This window comes from Neopsephotus bourkii, unplaced genomic scaffold (genome assembly GCF_033783945.1).
Source record: "Neopsephotus bourkii isolate Nb327-2 ecotype Australia unplaced genomic scaffold, CSIRO-AGI_Nbou_v1 NB_219, whole genome shotgun sequence".
In the NCBI taxonomy this organism is placed as follows: domain Eukaryota; kingdom Metazoa; phylum Chordata; class Aves; order Psittaciformes; family Psittacidae; genus Neopsephotus; species Neopsephotus bourkii.
In genome coordinates, this window is record NW_026900731.1 from 1 (window position 1) to 20,592 (window position 20,592).

At 56.0% G+C, this 20,592-nt stretch overlaps 4 protein-coding genes across 4 annotated transcripts; 3 read left to right on the plus strand and 1 right to left on the minus strand.

The window, feature by feature from the left end:
* The first annotated feature begins 351 nt into the window (after positions 1-351).
* LOC133207503 (distal membrane-arm assembly complex protein 2-like) lies at positions 352-3,032 on the plus strand. The gene is made up of 6 exons (XM_061344469.1): positions 352-369; positions 496-605; positions 1,309-1,389; positions 1,481-1,614; positions 2,646-2,808; positions 2,891-3,032. The coding sequence occupies exons 1-6, from the start codon at positions 352-354 to the stop codon at positions 3,030-3,032; spliced, it is 648 nt and encodes a 215-aa protein (XP_061200453.1).
* Positions 3,033-4,620: 1,588 nt separating this feature from the next.
* On the minus strand, positions 4,621-13,196 carry LOC133207506 (2-oxoisovalerate dehydrogenase subunit alpha, mitochondrial-like). Its single transcript, XM_061344473.1, has 7 exons — positions 13,049-13,196; positions 9,437-9,545; positions 9,198-9,359; positions 8,156-8,362; positions 7,090-7,231; positions 6,299-6,470; positions 4,621-4,840 (listed from the first exon to the last, which is right to left on the minus strand). The coding sequence occupies exons 1-7, from the start codon at positions 13,091-13,093 to the stop codon at positions 4,622-4,624; spliced, it is 1,056 nt and encodes a 351-aa protein (XP_061200457.1). The 5' UTR covers positions 13,094-13,196; the 3' UTR covers position 4,621.
* Positions 13,134-17,786, plus strand: LOC133207505 (exosome complex component RRP46-like). Its single transcript, XM_061344472.1, has 7 exons — positions 13,134-13,436; positions 13,506-13,620; positions 14,222-14,335; positions 14,939-15,039; positions 16,916-17,056; positions 17,496-17,585; positions 17,688-17,786. The coding sequence occupies exons 1-7, from the start codon at positions 13,134-13,136 to the stop codon at positions 17,778-17,780; spliced, it is 957 nt and encodes a 318-aa protein (XP_061200456.1). The 3' UTR covers positions 17,781-17,786.
* Positions 17,787-19,271: 1,485 nt separating this feature from the next.
* On the plus strand, positions 19,272-20,584 carry LOC133207504 (B9 domain-containing protein 2-like). The gene is made up of 3 exons (XM_061344470.1): positions 19,272-19,384; positions 20,046-20,171; positions 20,251-20,584. Exons 1-3 carry the CDS (start codon positions 19,297-19,299, stop codon positions 20,571-20,573), a joined length of 537 nt encoding a protein of 178 aa, XP_061200454.1. The 5' UTR covers positions 19,272-19,296; the 3' UTR covers positions 20,574-20,584.
* The last annotated feature ends 8 nt before the right edge of the window (positions 20,585-20,592 follow it).

Genomic DNA, 20,592 nt, shown 5'->3' on the forward strand with positions numbered 1-20,592 from the left:
ATAGAGGGGTCTATGGGGGGGTTCCATAGGGGGGTTCCTGCCCCCCCCACCCCGGCACAGATGGATCTGGGATCAGGGTTAATCCATATTTAAGGCACTAATAAAGGGATAAGGGGGGGAATGGAGCCTGTAACATGGGGGGGAACACAATCCCAATGCGTTCCAATGCGTCCCAGTGCATCCCAATACACCCCAATGCATCCCAGTGTATTCCAATGCGTTCCAATGCATCCCAGTGCATCCCAATGCCCCCTGCTGCCCAACTCCCGCACTTGGCCACGCCCCCAGGAGGCGTGGCTTCCCCGCTGGCGTCTACACCAGACCACGTGGTTATCACATGGCACATCCAACATGGCTGCGCCCAGGGCGGTAAGTTACGGCCGTACCCTTGCGGACGTCCTATTTCCCCCCGTTATTTCCCTCCCATTTCCGGCCCCCTCCCCGTTATTTCCGGGTCGTTCCCCCCCTATTTCCGCCCCACTTCCGTGCCCGCAGGGCCCCGCGCACCGGCTCCTGCAGGGCCTCAGCCGCTGGTTCTATGACGTGGAAGCGGCGCTGAATTGGGCCGAGCGCCTGCGGCGGCTGCGGCTGCACCGAATCAATGCGTGCGTGGGGCGGGACCCACACTTGGGGGGCGGGACCTCACTTATGGGGCGGGAAGTTACTTAGGGGACGGGACCCACACTTATGGGGTGGGACTGCATTTATGGGGCGGGATGCACACTTAGGGGGCGGGACCTCGCTTATGGGGTGGGGACCACACTTGGGGGGTGGGATCTTGCTTATGAGGCAGGACCCACACTTAGGGGGCAGGAGCGCACTTATGGGGTGGGGACCACACATGGGGGGTGGGACCGCGCTTATGGGGCCAGACCCACACTTATGGGATGGGATCTCGCTTATGGAGCCTGACCCACACTTTGGGGCGGGACCTCGCTTATGGGGCCAGACCCACACTTATGGGGCAGGATCTCGCTTATGTGTCGGGGGGGTGTTCACTTATGGGGAAGGACCCCCACTTACGGGGTGCGGGGTGAGCAGTGGATTGGAAAGCACCAATGGGTGGGGTGGGATGTGGGGAGAGTTTCATCCATGTATGTGGGGCAGAGCCATAGGGGTTGTGTCCAGCCCCACATACATGGGGCAGAGCCATAGGAGTTGGATGCAGCCCTATACACGCGGGGCAGACCCATAGGGGCTACATCCAGCCCCATACATATGGGAAAAACCCATAGCGGCTGCACCCAGCCCCATACACGTGGGGCAGACCCATAGGGGCTGCACCCAGCCCCACATTCCCCCCTATAGGAGCCACGTGTACCTAAGGGATACCTATGGACCCGACATGGCTGCTGCTGCCTTCACCCTGTCCTTAGGGGGGGGTGTCAGGTGAGGCCCTGCCCCACACTTGGGGGGGGAAAGGGGTTTCCGTGTGCCCCATAAGTGTGGGGCTGGCCCTGACTCCGCTCCCGCCCCATAGATACGAGGGGCAGGAGGAGTGGCTGCGGCCCCATGGGCCCTGGCAGGCCAAGGTCCTGGAGCTCCGCAGCGCCCCCGTGCGGGGCCTGGACCTCAGCGCCTGCCCGGTCACCTACAGCGGGCTCGACAACGTGGGTGAGAGCACGGGGTGCCCTACAGGACCCCCACAGACCCCTATGCAGCCCTATAGGACCCCTATATAGCCCTATAGACCCCTATAGGACCCCCATAGCCCCCTATAGGACCCCCATAGCCCCCTATAGGACCCCCATAGCCCCCTATAGGACCCCTATAGCCCCCTACAGGACCCCCATAGCCCCTGTGGGACCCCTATATAGCCCTATAGAACCCCTATTGCCCCCTATGAGACCCCTATATAGCCCTGTAGGACCGCATAGCACCCTATCAACTCCTATGGGACCTCTATATACCCCTATGGGAACCCTTTCTAGCCCTATAAATCCTCCATAGTCCCCTATGAGACCCCTATATAGGCCTATAGGACCCCCATAGACCCCTATGAGACCCCTATATAGCCCTATAGGAGCCCATAGATGCCTATGGAACCCCTGTATAGCCCTATAGGACCCCACTGCCCCCTATGAGACCCCTATAGGACCCCATAATCCTCTATGAGACCCCTATATAGCACTATAGACACCTATGAGACCCCTATATAGCCCTATAGGACCCCATAGACCCCTATATAGCACTATAGACCCCTATGAGACACCTATATAGCCCTATAGGACCCCATAGACCCCTATATAGCACTATAGACCCCTATGAGACCCCTATATAGCCCTATAGGACTCCCATAGACCCCTATGAGACCTCTATATAGCACTATAGACCCCTATGAGACCACTGTATTGCCCTATAGACCCCCATAGACCCCTATGGGACCCCTATATAGCCCTATAGGACCCCGATAGACTCCTATGAGACCCCTATATAGCCCTAGAGGACCCCCATAGACCCCTATGAGACCCGTATATAGCCCTATAAAACCCCCATAGACTCCTGTAGGACACCTATATAGCCCTAGAGGACCCCCATAGGCCCCTATGAGACCCCTATCTAGCCCTATAGAACCCCATAGATCCCTATGAGACCCCTATAGGACCCCATACACCCCTATGGGACCCCCTATACCCCCCCCCCAGTGCCCCTCTCCCGCTTGGAGCTCCTGGACCTCAGCGCCTGCCCCCACGTGGACGACTGGGCCCTGGCGCGCCTGCACGCGCTCGGCCCCTCCCTGCGCGCGCTCTCGCTCTCGCGATGCCCCCGCGTGACCGAGCGCGGCTTGGCCACGCTGCATCACTTCCGGTACGTACCAAGATGGAGGACTACATAGGGGGGGGGAAGAAGAAGAGGGATCCCTATGGGAATGGCTTCCGTTATCCCATAGGGAATTGCGGTACCTGGATGTGACCGGTCTCGCCGTATCCAGCCCGGGCCTGGTGCGGATCCTGCTGGAGGAGATGCTCCCGGGATGCCGCATTGTGGGGATGGAGCTGGAAACACCCCCCCCATCTCCCGGTACAACATAAACGGGTCCTGGACCCCCCGCATTAAAGGCATGGATTTGGGGTGTTCATTGGGAGCGATTGGGGGGGGGGAATTCCCTATAGGAAGGGACGGGATTGGGGGGATTCCCTCTTCCCACCGTATTCCAGCCCCCAAACGGGTTATTCCCAACGTTTGGGGGTTAATTCCCCCTTTTTTGGCCTTAAATCCCTATTTTTACAATGAATTCCCCATTTTTTTGCCGTTATTCCCCCTTTTTTTGCGATTATTCCCCCTTTTTTTGCCATTAGTTCCCCATTTTTTGCCATTATTCCGTTTTTTGTGACTATTTCCCCATTTTTTGCCGTTCATTCCCTTTTTGCCACTATGCCCCATTTTTTTGCCATTCATTCCCATTTTTGCCATTACCCTTTTTTCCTTATTTCCCCCTTTTTTGCCATCATTCCCCATTTTTTTGCCATTAATTCCCCCTTTTTGCCAGTATTTCCACTTTTTTGCCATTATTTCCTTATTTTTGTTATTATTCCCCATTTTTTGTCACTCTACCCAGTTTTTTTTGCAAATAATTCCAATTTTTTGCCATTATTCACCATTTTCTGCTATTCATTCCCCATTTTTTGCCATTAATTCCCCATTTTCTGCTATTCATTCCCCATTTTTTGCCATTACTCCCCCTATTTTGGCCTCAATTTCCCCTTTCTGGTGCCAATTTCCACTTTCTGGCATCAATTCCTGCTTTTTGGTATCAATTCCACCTTTTTGGGGGGTGTTAATTCCCTGTTTTGGTAAAATTCCTCCTTTTCTGGTATAAATCCCCCTATTTTTAGTGTCAATCTCCCTTTTTCCTATAATCCCTCTTTTTGCAACGAATTTTCTGCTTTTTAGGTGGCAATTCCCGATTTTTTGACATCAATTCCCCTTTCTTTGGTGTAAATTCCCCCTTTTTGGGTAAAATCCCTCCTTTCTGGGTAGAAATCCCCCTTTTTTAGCGTTAATTCCACCCTTTTTGGCCTTAATTCCCCCTTTATTTTTGCCATCATTCCCCCTTTTTTTGCCTAATTTCCCCCTTTTTGCTGTTAATCCCCTCTTTTTTGGTGTAAAATTCCTCCACTTTTTGTAAAAATCCCCCTTTTTTGCCCTCACTCCACCCCTTTTGCTGATAATTCCCCTTTCTCTGGGTAAAATTCCTCCATTTTTCGTACCAATCCCCGGTTTTTGGCCTCATTCCCCTCTTTTTGCTGTTAATTCCCCCTTTTGGGGGTGTAAAATTCTATTTTTGGTACAACCCCCCTTTTTTTGGTGTTCATCCCCCCTTTTTCCGCATCAATCCCCCTTTTCCACCATTATCCCGCAATTTATTGCCCTTAACCCCCTTTTCCCTTCCCTACTACTGCGCTGCAAGGGGGAGGGGGAACCTTTTGTGTCCATTGATAGCATTGGGGAACCCCCCCCCCCTTTGTGCTACACTTGGTTTGTCCCACCCACCTCCATTGCGCAGCGCTGGGCGAGCCCATTGCGGCTCCATAGGGGGGGGTTTAGGACCCTGTTTCAGGGGATTCCCCCCTATTGGGCATCGCTGGGCGAGCCCATTTATGGGGGGGTGTGGGTGTGTTCAGGGCTGTATTTGGGGGGTCTCCGGTTCGTCTATGGGGGGGTCCCCCCCGCTCTCGAAGAGCTCCATGGGGTAGTGCTGACCGTAGCGGCGGAGGTGCTGCTGGAGCGCCCCCCGCTGGCGCTGCAGGTGAAGCGGCAGCTCCCGGTACACGTCCGAGAAGAGGAGCTGCGGGGCCGGCTTGGGCAAGCGCTCGGCGGCGGTGAACGATTCCAGGACCTGCGGGATCGGAAAGGGTCGGAAGGGGTCGGAAACGGTCGGATGGGGGGGGTCGGTAGGGATCGGAAACGTTCGGATGCGGGCGGTAGAGAGGAATCGGAAACGTTCGGAAGGAGTCGGAAAGGTTCGGATGGGGGGGGGTCGGAAGGGATAGGAACCGTTCGGAAGGAGTCGGAAACCTTCGGATGGGGGGCTCGGAAGGGATCGGAAACGTTCGGAAGGAGATTGGAAACGTTCGGAGGGGGGGTAGGAAGGGATCGGAAACGTTCGGAAGCAGTCGGAAACGTTCGGATGGGGGGACGGTCGGAAGGGATCGGAAACGTTCGGAAGGAGTCGGAAACTTTCGGATGCGGGGGATCGGAAACGTTCGGACGGGATCGGAAAGGTTCGAATGGGGGGGCGGAAAGCATCGGAAACGTTCGGAGAGAATCGGAAAGGTTTGGAGGGCGTGGGTCTGAAGGGATCAGAAACGTTCGGAGCTGATCGCAAAGGTTCGGGAGCGATCGGACCGGGGGGGACCAGACAGGGTCGGAAACGTTCTGATGGGTCATAAGGGATTGGAAGCTCCAATCCCAGTGATTCCGATCTGGATCCCACTGATCCCGCCCCACATCTCAGGATTCCCCATTCCCATCCTTTCCCATCCCATTCCTGCTCCATTCCCACCATTTCCCATCACCGTTCCCACTCCATTCCCACCCCATTCCTGACCCATTCCCATCCTTTTTCAACCCATTTGATTGCAATTTCCACCCCATCCCTTTCCCACACCATTTGATCCCAATTTCTACCCCATTACCACACTTTCCTACCCAGTTCCCACCCTTTCCTACCCCATTCCCACCCATTCCCATCCCTTTCACACCCATTCCCAGCCCATTCTTACCCAATCCCACCCATTACCATTCCCACCCCATTTGATCCCAATTTCCACCCCATTCCTGCTGCATTCCCACCCCCATTCCCACCCCTTTCCCACTCATTCCCACCCCTTTCACATCCCATTCCCAACCAATTCCCATCCTTTCCCACCCCATTTGATCCCAATTTCCACCCGATTCCTGCCGCATTCCCATCCCCATCCATTTCCCATTCCCATCCCCATTCCCACCCCATTCCTACCCTTTTCCACCCCATTTGATCCCAATTCCCACCCCATTCCCATCCCATCCCCATTCCTACGCCATTTGATCCCTATTTCCGCCCCATCCCCATTCCCCCACCTTTCTCACACCATTCCTGAACCATTCCCACCCCAATCCCATCCCATTCCCATCCCCATTCCCACCCCATTCCCATCCCCATTCCCACCCCATTCCCATCCCCACCCCATCCCCATTCCCATCCCCATTCCCACCCCATTCATCCCCACCCCATCCCCATCCCATCCCCATCCCCATCCCATCCCCATCCCCATCCCATCCCCATTCCCACCCCATCCCCATCCCCATCCGTTACCATCTTGCGGGAGCTCTTCCGCCAGCTCTTCTCCTGCTCCTCGTCCCACCAGCCCTTGCGGAGCAGGAAGTGCCGCAGGCGGGAGATGGGGTGATCCTGCTTATCCCAGTAGTTGACCTCGTCCACCGAGCGGTAGGCGGAGCTGTCGTCGCTCGTGCTGTGGTGCCCGATCCTGGCGACGGGAATGGTGTGGGGAATGGGGGGGAATGGGGGGAATGGGGGGGGATGGGGGGGATTGGGGTGGGAAGAGCAAGAATTGGGTCAGGAAAAGCTGAATTTGGGGTGGGAAGAGGGGGATTTGGGTCTGGGAAATCCAGATCTGAGTCAGGAAGAGTGGGATTTGGGGTGGGAAGAGAGGGAATTATGGTAGGAAGAGGTTTGGGGTGGGAAGAGGGGGATTTGGGTCTGGAAAATGTGGATTTGGGGTGGGAAGAGCAGAATTTGGGGTGGGAAGAGCGAGATTTGGGATGGGAAGAGGGGGATTTGGGGTGGGAAGAGGAGGATTTGGGGTGGGAATGGAGGGAATTATGGTGGGAAGAGGTTTGGGGTAGGAAGAGGGGGATTTGGGTCTGGGAAATCCAGATCTGAGTCAGGAGGAAGGGGATTTGGGGTGGGAAGAGCAGGAATTATGGTGGGAAGACGGGGATTTGGGTCTGGAAAACATGGATTTGGGTCTGGAAAATGTGGATTTGGGTCTGGAAAATGTGGATTTGGGGTAGGAAGAGGGGGATTTGGGGTGGGAAGAGCAGGATACGATTGGGAAGCCCTGGGAATGCCACCCCATGGGGTACCTGTAGGTCATGGCCTCGATGAGCACGGGCCGGTTCTCGGCCACGGCGCGGCGCCGCGCTTCCCGCGTCGCCTTGTACACGGCGAAGACGTCGTTGCCGTCCACACGGATGGAGAGCAGCCCATAGCCGGGCCCACGAGCCGCTGTGGGAGGAGACTGGGAATGGGGACTGGGATATGGATACAGCCCCAGTCTGGGGACTGCAGCCATCCCTGTGCTGTGTTATGGGTACCGCATCCATCCCCGTGCTGTGTTATGGGTACCGCATCCATCCCCGTGCTGTGTTATGGGTACCACATCCATCCCTATGCTGTGTTATGGGTACCACATCCATCCCTGTGCCATGTTCTGGGTACCACATCCATCCCTGTGCTGTGTTATGGGTACCGCATCCATCCCTGTGCCATGTTCTGGGTACCACATCCATCCCTGTGCCGTGTTCTGGGTACCACATCCATCCCTGTGCCGTGTTCTGGGTACCACATCCATCCCTGTGCTGTGTTCTGTGTACCACATCCATCCCTGTGCTGTGTTCTGGGTACCACATCCATCCCTGTGCCGTGTTCTGGGTACCACATCCATCCCTGTGCCGTGTTCTGGGTACCACATCCATCCCTGTGCTGTGTTATGGGTACCACATCCATCCCTATGCCATGTTGTGGGTACCACAGCCATCCCTGTGCTGTGTTCTGGGTACCACATCCATCCCTGTGCCGTGTTCTGGGTACCACATCCATCCCTGTGCCGTGTTCTGGGTACCACATCCCTCTCTTTACCGCATCTTACCTACCGCATCCCTCCAGTTACCATGTCCTGGCTACCACATCCCTCTCTTTACCACATCCTACCTACTGCATCCCTCCCATTACCATGTCCTGGGTACCACATCCCTCTCTTTAGGGCATCCCTGCCGTTACCGTGTCCTGGGTACCACATCCCTCTCTTTACCGCATCCCTCCTGTTACCATGTCCTGGGTACCACATCCCTCTCTTTACCGCATCCCTCCCGTTACCATGCCCTGGCTACCACATCCCCCTCTTTACCACCCCCCCTGTGTGTTCCCTACCGATGCCGTCGCCGCGGTACTGCTCTGCCGTGGGGGTGGAGATGGCGTAGCCGTTGTTCCTGCAGAAGAACACGATGGGGCACTCCAGGGTGGCGGCGAAGTTGAAGCCGGCGTGGGCATCGCCCTCGCTGGCCGCCCCCTCGCCGAAGTAGCAGATGACGGCGCGGTTGGCGTCCGCCCGCTTGATGGCGTAGGCGGCACCCACGGCTGCGGGGGGGAGAGAGAGGGGTTGGGGTGAATGGGGTTGGGGTGAATGGGGTTGGGGTAAATGGGGTTGGGGTAAATGGGGTTGGGGTGACTGGGATTGGGGTAATTGGGATTGGGATTGGGATAACTGGGATTGGGATTGGGATAATGCCCGGAAAAGGGATAAAGAATGGGGTAAAAGAAAGGATAATGCCAGGAAAAAGGATAAAGGAAGGGATAACACCAGGAAAAGGGATAAAGGAAGGGATAACGCCAGGAAAAGGGGGAAAGGGCTAAAGGAAGGGATAATGTCGGGAAAAGGGATTAAGAATGGGATAAAAGAAGGGATAATGCCAGGAAAAGTGATAAAGGAAGGGATAACACCAGGAAAAGGAGGAAAGGGGTGAAGGAAGGGATAAAGGATGGGATAAAGGAAGGGATAACGCCAGGAAAAGGGCTAAAGGAAGGGATAACACCAGGAAAAGGTGGAAAGGGATAAAAGAACGGATAAAGGATGGGATAAAAGAAGGGATAATGCCAAGAAAAGGGATAAAGCAAGGGATAACACCAGGAAAAGGAATGAAGAATGGGACAAAAGAAGGCATAATGCCAGGAAAAGGGATAAAGGAAGGGATAATGCTGGGAAAAGGGGGAAAGGGCTAAAGGAAGGTATAAAAGATGGGATAAAGGAATGGATAATGCCAGGAAAAGCGATAAAGGAAGGGATAACGTTGGGAAAAGGGGGAAAGGGCTGAAGGAAGGGATAAAGGATGGGATCAAGGAAGGGATAACGCCAGGACAAGGGCTCAAGGAAGGGATAAAGGATGGGCTCAAGGAATGCATCCCCATTCAGCACCTTGAGGGATCTGGGTGGCCAGAGGCGACGAGATGGTGACAAAGTGCCGCTCGCGGCACCCGTAGTGCACCGGCATCTGCCGCCCTTTACCGGGGTCCTTGCTGTTCCCATAGCACTGAGCCATGAACAGGTCCAAGGGGTACCCCCGGTACATAAGGACACCTGCAAAGAGAGGGGGAAATGAAGGGGGGAACCCCTAAAATGAGCCCAAAATGGGGGTACCCCCCCCCCCCATGTACCTGCCTCTCGGTACTGGCCAAAGACCAGGTCGGTGTCGTCGAGCGCGGCCGCGCGGCCCACGTGGGTGCCTTCCTCGCCGTAGTTGGTCATGTAGAAGGAGATGCGGCCCTGGGATAGGGGGGAAGGGGGGGTTTGGGGGGGAAATGGGGGATTTTGGGGGGGGAAAAGGGGATTTTGGGGGAGGAAAGGGGATTTGGGGAGGGGAAGGGGATATTGGGGGGAAGAGGGATTGGGGAGAAATGGGGATTTGGAGGAGGAAAGGGGATTTAAGGGGGATTTTTGGGGGGAAAAGGGGATTTTGGGGTGGAAAAGGGTTAGGGTTAAGGTTAGATTTGGGGGGAGGAAGGGGATATTGGAAGGGAAAAGGGGGATTTGAGGGGGGAAAAGGGGTATTTGGGGGGGAAAAGGAGGATTTGGGGGAAAAAGGGGGATTTGGGGGGGGAAGGGGGATTTGGAGGGGAAAAAGGGGGTTTGGGGGGGAAAAGGGGGATTTGGGGGGGAAAATGGGGGATTTTGGGGGGAAAGGGGGGATTTTGGGGGAGAAAACAGGGATTTTGGGGGGAAAAGGGGATTTTGGGGGAGGAAAGGGGATTGGGGGGAAGGGGATATGGGAAGGGAAAAGGGGGATTTCGGGTGGGGAAAGGGGGATTGGGGGGAAGGGGGGATTTGGGGGGAAAAAGGGGGATTTAAGGGGGATTTGGGGTGGGGAAAGGGGGGTTTTGGGGGGAAAAGGGGGATTTGGGAGGGAGGGGGGAAAAGGGGGATTTGAGGGGGGAGAATGGGATTTTGGGGGGGAAGGGGGATTTGGGGGATGGGAAAGAGGATTTTGGGGGAGGAAAGGGGATTTGGGGGGGAAAAGGGGGATTTGGGGGGGAAAAAGGGGGATTGGGGGTGAAGGGGGATTTGGGGGGGGAAAGGGGGATTTGGGGGGGAAAAAGGGGGATGGGGGGGAAGGGGGATTTGGGGGGGGAAAGGGGGATTGCGGGGGAAAGGGGGATTTGGGGGAGAAAGGGGGATTTGAGGGGGAAAGGGGATATGGGAAGAGAAAAGGGGGATTTGGCAGCGGAAATGGGGATTTTGGTCGGGGAAAGGGGGATTTTGGGGGGGAAAGGAGGATTTGGGGTCCCCCCCCTTGGGATGGGGCCGTTTGCGTGTCCGTGCTCATGCGTGTGCCCTACCTGGCGCTGGGACTCATAGAGGATGCGGTCCATGGTGTTGAGCAGGGTCATGGTCTTGTACAGCTTCAGCACCAGCTCCTTGGGCAGCTTGGGGGGGATCATACATGTTGTTAGCGTGTTTTGGGGGTCATACATGTTGATAGCGTGCTTTAGGAGTCATACATGTTGATAGCTTGCTTGGGGGTCATACATGTTGCTAGAGTGTTTGGGGTCATACATGTTGATAGCATGGGTTTGGGGGGTCATACATGTTGATAGCATGGGTTTGGGGGTCATACATGTGATAGCATGGGTTTGGGGGTCATACATGTTGACAGCATGGGTTTGGGGGGTCGTACATGTTGATAGCATGGGTTTGGAGGGTCGTACATGTTGAGAGCATGGGTTTGGGGGTCCATACATGTTAATAGCATGGGTTTGGGGTCATACATGTTGATAGCATGGGTTTGGGGGTCATACATGTTGATAGCATGGGTTTGGGGGTTCATACATGTTGATAGCATGGGTTTGGGGAATCATACATGTTAATAGCATGGGTTTGGGGTCATACATGTTGATAGCATGGGTTGGGGGCTCATACATGTTGACAGCATGGGTTTGGGGGGTCATGCATGTTGATAGCATGGGTTTGGGTGTTCATACATGTTGATAGCATGGGTTTGGGTGTTCATACATGTTGATAGCATGGGTTTGGGGGGTCATACATGTTAATAGCATGGGTTTGGGTGTTCATACATGTTGATAGCATGGGTTTGGGGGGTCATACATGTTGATAGCATGGGTTTGGGGGGTCATACATGTTGATAGCATGGGTTTGGGGGGTCATACATGTTGATAGCATGGGTTTGGGGGGTCATACATGTTGATAGCATGGGTTTGGGGGGTCATACATGTTAACAGCATGGGTTTGGGGGGTCATACATGTTAACAGCATGGGTTTGGGGGGTCATACATGTTGATAGCATGGGTTTAGAGGGTCATACCTGTTGATAGCATGGGTTTGGGAGGTCATACATGTTAACAGCATGGGTTTGGGGTCATACATGTTGATAGCATGGGTTTGGGGGGTCATACATGTTGATAGCATGTATTTCAAAGTCATACATGTTCAAAACATGTATTGGGGGTCACACATGTTAAGCGTGTTTGGTGGATTCTGCATGTTGATAATGTGTTGGGGGCTCATACATGTTGATAACATGTAACTGAACACTCATACATGTTGATAACATGTATTTGAAAACATACATGCTACTAACATGTATTTGGGAAGTCATACATGTTAATGACATATGTTTTGGGGGTCATGCATGTTGGTAACACGTCTTTGAAGGGCCATACATGCCCATAACATGCATTTGGGAAGCCACACATGTTGATAGCGTGTACTATGGGGCTCACACATGGTAATGCCACGGGTTTGGGGGATGACCCCTATGGATAACACGGCTTTTGGGTGCTGCTCCAAGTATTTGGGGTTCATACATGCTAATAATATGTAGTTGGAAGATCATACACGATAACATACCTTGTGGGGGGACATACATGCTAATAACATGTAACTGGGATACCCTATATGTTAATAGCATACATTTTGGGTGCCATACATGCTAATAACATGTAACTGGCAAATCGTACATGCTAATAATACATGTTTTGAAGATCATACATGTTAATACATTGTATTTGGTGGGTCATACCTGCTAATAACATGCTCTGGAGATCATACATGTTAATAACATGTAGTTGGGACAACACATATGCTAATAACATATGTTTTGGGGGTTGTACATGTTAATAACATGTAATTAAGACATAATATGTGTTAATTACATGTGTTTTGGGGGTCATACATGTTAATACAGTGTAGTTAAAAGACTATACATGCCAATGACGTGTTTTGGGGATTGTATGTTAATAACATGTTATTGGGAACTAATACATTAATAACGTATATTTTGGGGGTTATACATGCTAATAACATGTAATTGACAAATGATACATGTTAATAACATATATTTTTGGGGTACTACATGTTAATAACATGTAGTTGAAAAATGATACATTTTAATAGCACGTTTTGGGGGTCATACATGCTAATAACATGTAATTGGGAGATGATACATGTTAACAACATGTGTTTCAGGGGTCATACATGTCAATAACATGTAGTTGAAAGATAGCACATGCTAATAACCCACATTTTGGGGGTCATACATGCTAATAACGTAGTTGGTAAATCATACATGCTAATAATGTATGTTTTGGGGGTCATACATGCTAATAACATGTAGCTAGAAGACCACACATCTATGAGAGACCATACATGTAGGAGACCATACATATGGGGGGGGTCATACATGTCGATAACGTGTATTCGGAGGGCCCCATCCCTATAGATAACAGGGCCCGCGGCCGGGCCCGGGGCCTGACCTGGGGGTCCTCGCTCTGGCGCAGGATGTGGCCCTGCCGGTCCATGACGCGGTACACGGGGATACCGGAGATGACGTTGGGCTGAATGAACTCCAGGCGCTCCGCGAACTCCGCCGAGGCCCCCGGGAACTGCGGCTTCTCCTCAGGGAATTCCTACGGGAACAACGGACGGGATGGAGGAGGCCCCAAACCCCCTCAGAACCCGCTCAAAACCAGCCCAAAAGCAGCGGATTTACGGCTATCGGGACATGGGCTATCGCGATATGGAGCTATCGGGACGGGGGCGATCGCGATATGGGGCTCACTCACCGCGGTGCCGAAGCCGCGGCCCCGCGCCCTCAGGAGGCGCGTCCGCAGCAACCTCAGCGCCGCCATCTTGCCTTCGTGGGCGTGGCCACCGGAAGGGGGCGGGAAGGCGTAACCAATAGGAGAGCGCGCTGCTCTCTGCCAATGGGAGGCGGCCGTGTTGACAGAGGCCAAGATGGCGGCGACCAGCGGATGTTGTTTGCGGCCCTTCTCCTGCGAGATGGGGCTCCTGTCGCGACCCGACGGCTCCGCCGCCTTCATGCAGGGTACGGACCCCTTCCCCGCGGCCTCGGAACCCGCTCCGCACCCCCCTCACAGGGCCAATGACAGCGGATACACGGCTATCGGGACCGGGGCTATCGCGATATGGGGCTATCGGGACGGGGGCTATCGCGATATGGGGCTATCGGGACGGGGGCTATCGCGATATGCGGCTCGCTCGCCGCGGTGCCGCCCCCGCGCCCTCAGGAGCCGCGCTAGCAGCACCCTCAACGCCGCCATCTTCCTTTGTGGGCGTGGCTCCGGAAGGGGGGGCGGGAAGGCGTGACCAATGGGAGCGCGCGCTGCTACGCTCCCAGACAGCCGCGGCCAATGGGAGGCGGCGGTGTTGAGAGAGGCCAAGATGGCGGCGAGCAGCGGATGTTGTTTGCGGCCCTTCTCCTGCGAGCTGGGGCTGCTGTCGCGACCCGACGGCTCCGCCGCCTTCATGCAGGGTGCGGGCCCCTTCCCCGCCTCCTCGGAACCCCATAGACCCAACGGCAGCGGCTATACGGCTATCGGGCCATGAGCTATCGCGATATGCGGCTATCGGGACGGCGGTCTGTCGCGATATAGGGCCTCACTGACCGCGTCGCATCCTTCCCACAGGCGATACCTCCGTGTTGGCCGCACTTTACGGCCCCGCCGAAGCCAAAGGGAACCGGGAGCTCCCGGAGCGGGCGGCGCTGGAGGTGGTGCTGCGGCCTAAAGTGGGGCTGCCCGGTAGGGTCCGGTCCCGTCCCCCCTCCCTTCCCCATAGAGGGGCCACTTATGGGGGGGGCCTTCCCATACAGAGGGCTTTAGAAGGGAGGGGGTTTCCCCCCATAGAGGGGCCTTTGGAAGTGTGGGGTTCACCCCATAGAGGGGCCATTGGAAGGGGGGGTTTCCCCAGAGAGGGGCCTTTGGGGGGGGGGTTCTCCCCCATAGAGGGGCCTTAGAAAGGGGGGAGAGTCCCCCATAGAAGGGGGGGTTGGTCCCCTATAGAGGGGTCATTGGAAGTGGGGGGCTCCCCCCATAGAGAGGCCTTTGGGGGGGGGGAAGATGCCCCCCCATAGAGAGGCCTTTGGAAGGGGGTTCCCCCATAGAGAGGCCTTTAGAAAGGGGGGTTCCCCATAGAGAGGCCTTTAGAAAGGGGGGGTTCCCCATAGAGAGGCCTTTAGAAAGGGGAGGTTCCCCCATAGAGAGGCCTTTAGAAAGGGGGGTTCCCCCATAGAGAGGCCTTTGGGGGGAGTTCCCCATAGAGAGGCCTTGGGGGGGGGGTCCCCCCATAGAGCGGCCATTTTGGGGTTCCCCCCCCCGTTTCGATCCCCGCCGGTGCCGTTGCAGGGGTGGGGGAGCGCAGCCGGGAGCAGCTCCTGCGCCGCACGTGCGAGGCCGTGGTGCTGGGGGGGCTGCACCCGCGCTGCTCCCTGAGCCTGGGCCTGCAGGTGCTGAGCGATGGCGGCTCCGTATCCTTGGGGGGGGGAAATAGGGGGGTTTGGGGGAAAAAATGGGGATTTTGGGTAAGAAATGGGGGATTTGGGTGAGAAAAGGGGGTTTTGGGGTGAGAAATGGGGGTTTTGGGGTGGAAAATGGGGGGGGTTGAGTGAGAAGGGAGGGTTTTGGGGTGAGAAAGCGGGGTTTTTGTTGAGAAAGGGGGGGTTTGGCGTGGGAAATGGGTTGAGTGAGAAAGGGGGGGTTTTGGGGTGAAAAAGTGGGATTTTGGGTAAGAAATGAGGGTTATGGGTAAGAAACGGGGGTTTTGGGGTGAGAAAAGGGGGTTTTGGGGGTGGAAAATGGGGAATTTGGGGGGGGAAAATGGGGGCATTGAGTGAGAAAGGGTGGATTTTGGTGTGAAAAAGGGGGGTTTTGGGTGAGAAAAGGGGGTTATGGGTAAGAAATGGGGCTTTTGGGTGAGAAAGGGGGTTTTGGGGCTGGAAAATGGGCTTGAGTGAAAGGGGGGTTTTGGGGTGGGAAAAGGATGTTTTGGGGTGGGAAAAGGTGGTTTTGTGGTGAGAAAAATTGATTTTGGGGTGAGAAAAAAGGTTTTGGGGTGAGAAAAGGGGGATTTTGGGGTGAGAAAAGGCAGTTTTGAGTGACAAAAGGGGGTTTTGGGGTGAGAAATGGGGGTTTTGGGGTGGAAAATGGGGGGGTTGAGTGAGAAGGGGGGGTTTTGGGGTGAGAAAGCGGGGTTTTCGTTGAGAAAGGGGGGGTTTGGCGTGGGAAATGGGGGGTTGAGTGAGAAAGGGGGGGTTTTGGGGTGAAGAAGGGGGGTTTTGGGTAAGAAACGAGGGTTATGGGTAAGAAAGTGGGGTTTTGGGGTGAGAAAGGGGGTTTTGGGGTGGAAAATGGGGAATTTGGGGGTGTGTGATGGGGGGTTGAGTGAGAAAAGGGGGGGTTTTGGGGTGAAAAAGGGGGATTTGGGGGATTGGGTAAGAAATAAGGGTTATGGGTAAGAAACGGGGGTTTTGGGGTGAGAAAGGGGGGTTTTGGGGGTGGAAAATGGGGGAGTGAGTGAGAAAGGGGGGATTTGGGTGAGAAAAGGAGGTTTTGGGGTAAAAAGGGGATTTTTGGGGTGAGAAAGGGGGATTTAGGGTGAGAAAGGGAGGGTTTGAGTGACTAAAGGGGCTTTTGGGGTGAGAAATGGGGGTTTTGGGGTGAGAAAAGGGGTTTTGGGGGTGGAAAATGGGGGGCTGAGTGAGAAAGGGGGAATTTGGGGTGAAAAATGGTGGTTTTGGGTAAGAAATAAGGGTTATGGCAATTAGCAAGTTTTGGGGTGAGAAAGGGGGGTTTTGGGTAAAAAATTTTGGGTGAAAAAGGGGTTTTTGGGGTGGACAATGGGGGGTTGAGTGAGAAAGGGGGGTTTTGGGGTGAAAAAGGGGGGTTTTGGGTAAGAAACGAGGGTTATGGGTAAGAAACAGTGCTTTTGTGGTGAGAAAAGGGGTTTTGGGGGTGGAAAATGGGGGGGTTGAGTGAGAAAGGGGTGGTTTTGGGGTGAGAAACCGGGGGGGTTTGGTGGGGGGGAAGGGGATATTGGAAGGGAAAAGGGGGATTTGGGGGGGAAATGGGGATATTGGGGTGAGAAAAGGAGGTTTTGGGGTAGAAAAAGAGGTTTGGTGAGTGGAAAACAGGATTTGGGGTAAGAAACAGGGGGGGTTGGGGTGGGAAGGGGGGGTAGGTAGAAACCAAGGAAGGAAAAGGGGGGATTTGGGGTGAGAAAGGGGGAATTTGGGGTAGAAAACATCGATTTTTGGCCATTTCTCCCTGTTGGGGGTGTGTGGGGGAGGGGTTCCCCCCCATTTCTTCCTTAACCCCCCCCCCAAGCTGCTCTCGTGCTGCCTCAACGCCGCCTGCATGGGGCTGTTGGACGCGGGCCTGCCCCTGGCCTCCCTCTTCTGCGGCGTCGCCTGCGCCCTGCTCCCCGATGGCTCCCTCGTGTTGGACCCCAGCACCCGGCAGGAGCAGGTGGGGGCTCCCCAATCCCATTGCACCCCCCTATAACCATGGTGACTCCCCTATAACCATGGTGACCCCCCATAACCATGGTGATCCCCATAACCATCGTGACCCCCCTATAACCATGGTGACCCCCCCATAACCATCGTGACCCCCCCGTAACCATCGTGACCCCCCCATAACCATCGCGACCCCCCCATAACCATCGTGACCCCCCTATAACCATGGTGACCCCTCTATAACCATGGTGACCCCCCATAACCATCGTGACCCCCCTATAACCATCGCAACCCCCCTCTAACCATCGCGACCCCCTATAACCATCGTGAACCCCCTATAACCATCCTAACCCCTTATAACCATCTTGACTCTCTATAACCATCCTGACCCCCCCATAACCATCCTGACCCCCCTATAACCATCCTAACCCCCCCCTTTCCCATTGCAGGAGGCTCGCGCCGTCCTCACCTTCGCCATTGACAGCACCGAGAGGAAGGTGCTGATGGCCAGCACCAAAGGGACCTGCTCCATGGAGGAGGTGAGGGCATGGGGATGAGCCTATGGGTGCTATGGGTGCTATGGGTGCTATGGGTGCTAAGGGGGGGGTAGCACCCATCACAGCACCCCCTTTTCCTCCCAGATGCAGCAGTGCATCGCTGCGGCCCAGAGCGCCGCCGACACCATCTTCCAGTTCTATCGCGACTCCATACGGAGGAGGTATTCCAAGTTGTGACATGGAATCAAACCCCCCGCAAGCGGGGGCAGCTGGACTGTCCCCATAGGGCCTGTGTCCCATTGCACACGCAGTAAAGGAGCCCCCCTCTGCCTGCCCCACACTGTGGGTATGAGTGCATCCGTAGATGTCCTGGTAGGCCATCCAAGATGGCGGCGCCCATGTGCCGTACACAGAGATGGCGGCGCCCAAGACACCGTGCAGCGCTATTGGTGGTGCGTCCAAGATGGCGGCGCACATGAGCCGTACGTAAAGATGGCGGCCCCCATGTGCTGTACACTGCTTAGATGTTGGTGCGTCCAATATGGCGGCGCCCAGGTAGCGTATGCAAAGATGGCGGCTCCCAATATACTGCATAGCATTCCTTATATAGTGGGGCATCCAACATGGCGGCGCCCATGTGCTGTCCCCGGCGCCATACACCAACATGGCGACGTACAGCACTGCCTAGGTGCTGGTAGATCCAAGATGGCGGCCCCCATGGTGCCATACGGCCCTCTCTAGATGCTGGTACACCTAATATGGCGGCCCCCAAGTGCCGTATGTTCAAGATGGCGGCACTAAGGTGCTGTACAGCACTGCTTAGGTACTGGTGCATCCAAGATGATGGCGCCCATATGCCGTACATAAAGATGGCGGCACCCAAGTGCCATACAGCAGTGCTTAAATGCTGGTGCATCCAAGATGGCGGCACCTAAGTGGTCGTGTATCCAAGATGGCGGCCCCCACGGTGCCATACGGCCCTCCCTAGTTGCTGGTACGCCTAATATGGCGGCCCCCAAGTGTCGTATGCACAACATGGCGGCGCCCAAGGCGCCGTACAGAACTCCCCGGATGCTGGCCCACCCAAGATGGCGGCGCCCATCCCGCCGGTCCAGCGCTGCAGTACCGCCGTGCTCCCAAGAGGGCGTCACCCTTCCTGGGCGGGGCTTACGGTGGCGCCAGCCAATGGGGTGGCGGCGTTAGCGCGGCTGGCGCGTTGCCGTGGCAACGCGCGCCGGAAGTGCGTCTGCGCTGAGATCGGTCGTGGTCTGCAGCGCCGGGAGCTGGAGGTGGGGGCAATGGGGGACAATGGGGCTGCAATGGGGACCAATGGGGACAATGGGGTTGCAATGGGGGGGAATGGGGCTGCAATGGGGGGCAGTGGAGCTGCAATGGCGGCAATGGGGCTGCAATGGGACTGCAATGGGGGGCAGTGGGGCAGCAATGGGGACAATGGGGCGGCAATGGGGACAATGGGGCTGCAATGGGACTGCAAAGGGGGGTAGTGGGGCTGCAATGGGGGACAATAGGGATGCAATTCGGCTGCAATGGGTGCAATGGGGCTGCAATGGGGGGCAATGGGGCGGCAGTGGGGGCAATGGAGCTGCAATGGGAGGCAATGGGGCTGCAATGGGGGGCAACGGGGCTGCAATGGGGACAATGGAGCTGCAATGGGGGGCAATGGGAGCAATGGGGGTGCAGTGTGGGGGGGCACTGAGCGTCTCCTCCCCCATTGCCCCCCATAGCCCCCCCCATGGCGGAGCTGCACCTCCTGGGCCAGATCGTGGGGGGCAGCGGCTTCCCCCAGCGCCGCCTCTTCTGCAAGTGGGGGCTGCAGGCGGGTGAGTGGGACCCGTACAGCCCCATAGAGGCTCCATAGAGACCCCCATAGAAACTGCCATAGAGACCCCAGATGCCCATAGAGACCTCATAGAGACCCCCATAAAGACCCCATAGAGACTCCATAGAGTGCCCCATAGAGACCCTCATAGGGACCCCAAAGAGACCCTATAGGGATCCCCATACAGACCCTGTAGAGACCTCAGAGACCCCATAAAGACCTCATAGAGACCCCAAAGAGCCCCATAGAGACGCCCATAGAGGCACCATAGAGATGATAGAGAGACCCCATAGAGACTCCATAGAGACCCATAGAACCCCCATACAGACCATAGAGACCCATAGGGACCCACAGAGCCCCCATAGAGCCCCACAGAGATGCCCATAGAGACCCTAGAGATTCCATGGAGCCCCACAGAGACCATAGAGACCCCATAGAGCCCCATAGGGACCCACAGAGCCACCACAGAGCCCCCATAGAGACCATAGGGACTGCATAGAGCCCCATAGAGACTCCATAGAGACCCATAGGGACCAACAGAGCCCCCATAGAGACTCCATAGAGCCCCCATAGACACCATAGGGACTCCATAGAGTCCCCATAGAGATGATAGAGCCCCATAGAGCCTCCACAGAGCGCCCCACAGCTCCCGTTCCCCGCAGGCGCCGCCTGGCGGCCGCTCTCAGGCCTCACCTCGGGCCAGACGCACGTGGATGACCCGCAGGCCGATGACGTCACTTACTGGAGCCACCCCATCGACGTGCACTACGCCACCAAAGGCCTGCAGGGTGCGTGTGTGCCCCCACGTGTCCTTAGCGTGTCCTTAGCATGTCCTTAGCATGTTCTAAGCGTGTCCCACGTGCGCAGGGTGGCCGCGGCTCCACGTGCAGGTGTGGCACCAGGACGCCTTCGGCCGCTGCGACGTGATTGGCTACGGCTTCTGTCACGTGCCCTCGGCGCCGGGCCTCCACTCGGTGCGCTGCGTCACGTGGCGCCCCCTAGCGGGCTGGAGGGAGCGGGCGCGGCGGCGGTGGGTCGGGGGCGGGGCCAGGTTGGCGCATGCGCAGGAGGTGGTGGCGGGGGGAGGCGGGGAGCGCTTCCGGTTGCGGAGCGAGGCGGGCGGAAGCGTCCATTTGGAGCTGGGGGTGGTGTTGAGGCACTTCCGGCGCTTCGGGGTGCGCTGCGCATGAGCGGGGGCGGGCACCCCCC

Coding starts and splice junctions, on each gene's coding strand:
- LOC133207503 (XM_061344469.1), top strand. Junction 606..1,308: donor CGGCTGCACCGAATCAATGC/GTGCGTGGGGCG, acceptor TCCCCCCTATAG/GAGCCACGTGTACCTAAGGG. Junction 1,390..1,480: donor TCCTTAGGGGGGGGTGTCAG/GTGAGGCCCTGC, acceptor CCCGCCCCATAG/ATACGAGGGGCAGGAGGAGT.
- LOC133207506 (XM_061344473.1), bottom strand. CDS start 13,093: ATGGACCGGCAGGGCCACATCCTGCGCCAGAGCGAGGACCCCCAG. Junction 9,360..9,436: donor TGGCCAGTACCGAGAGGCAG/GTACATGGGGGG, acceptor CTCTCTTTGCAG/GTGTCCTTATGTACCGGGGG. Junction 6,471..7,089: donor ATCGAGGCCATGACCTACAG/GTACCCCATGGG, acceptor TCCCGTCGCCAG/GATCGGGCACCACAGCACGA.
- LOC133207505 (XM_061344472.1), top strand. CDS start 13,134: ATGAACTCCAGGCGCTCCGCGAACTCCGCCGAGGCCCCCGGGAACTGC. Junction 13,437..13,505: donor CCGCCATCTTGCCTTCGTGG/GCGTGGCCACCG, acceptor TGCCAATGGGAG/GCGGCCGTGTTGACAGAGGC. Junction 17,057..17,495: donor CCAGCACCCGGCAGGAGCAG/GTGGGGGCTCCC, acceptor TTCCCATTGCAG/GAGGCTCGCGCCGTCCTCAC.
- LOC133207504 (XM_061344470.1), top strand. CDS start 19,297: ATGGCGGAGCTGCACCTCCTGGGCCAGATCGTGGGGGGCAGCGGCTTC. Junction 19,385..20,045: donor CAAGTGGGGGCTGCAGGCGG/GTGAGTGGGACC, acceptor CGTTCCCCGCAG/GCGCCGCCTGGCGGCCGCTC. Junction 20,172..20,250: donor CGCCACCAAAGGCCTGCAGG/GTGCGTGTGTGC, acceptor CCACGTGCGCAG/GGTGGCCGCGGCTCCACGTG.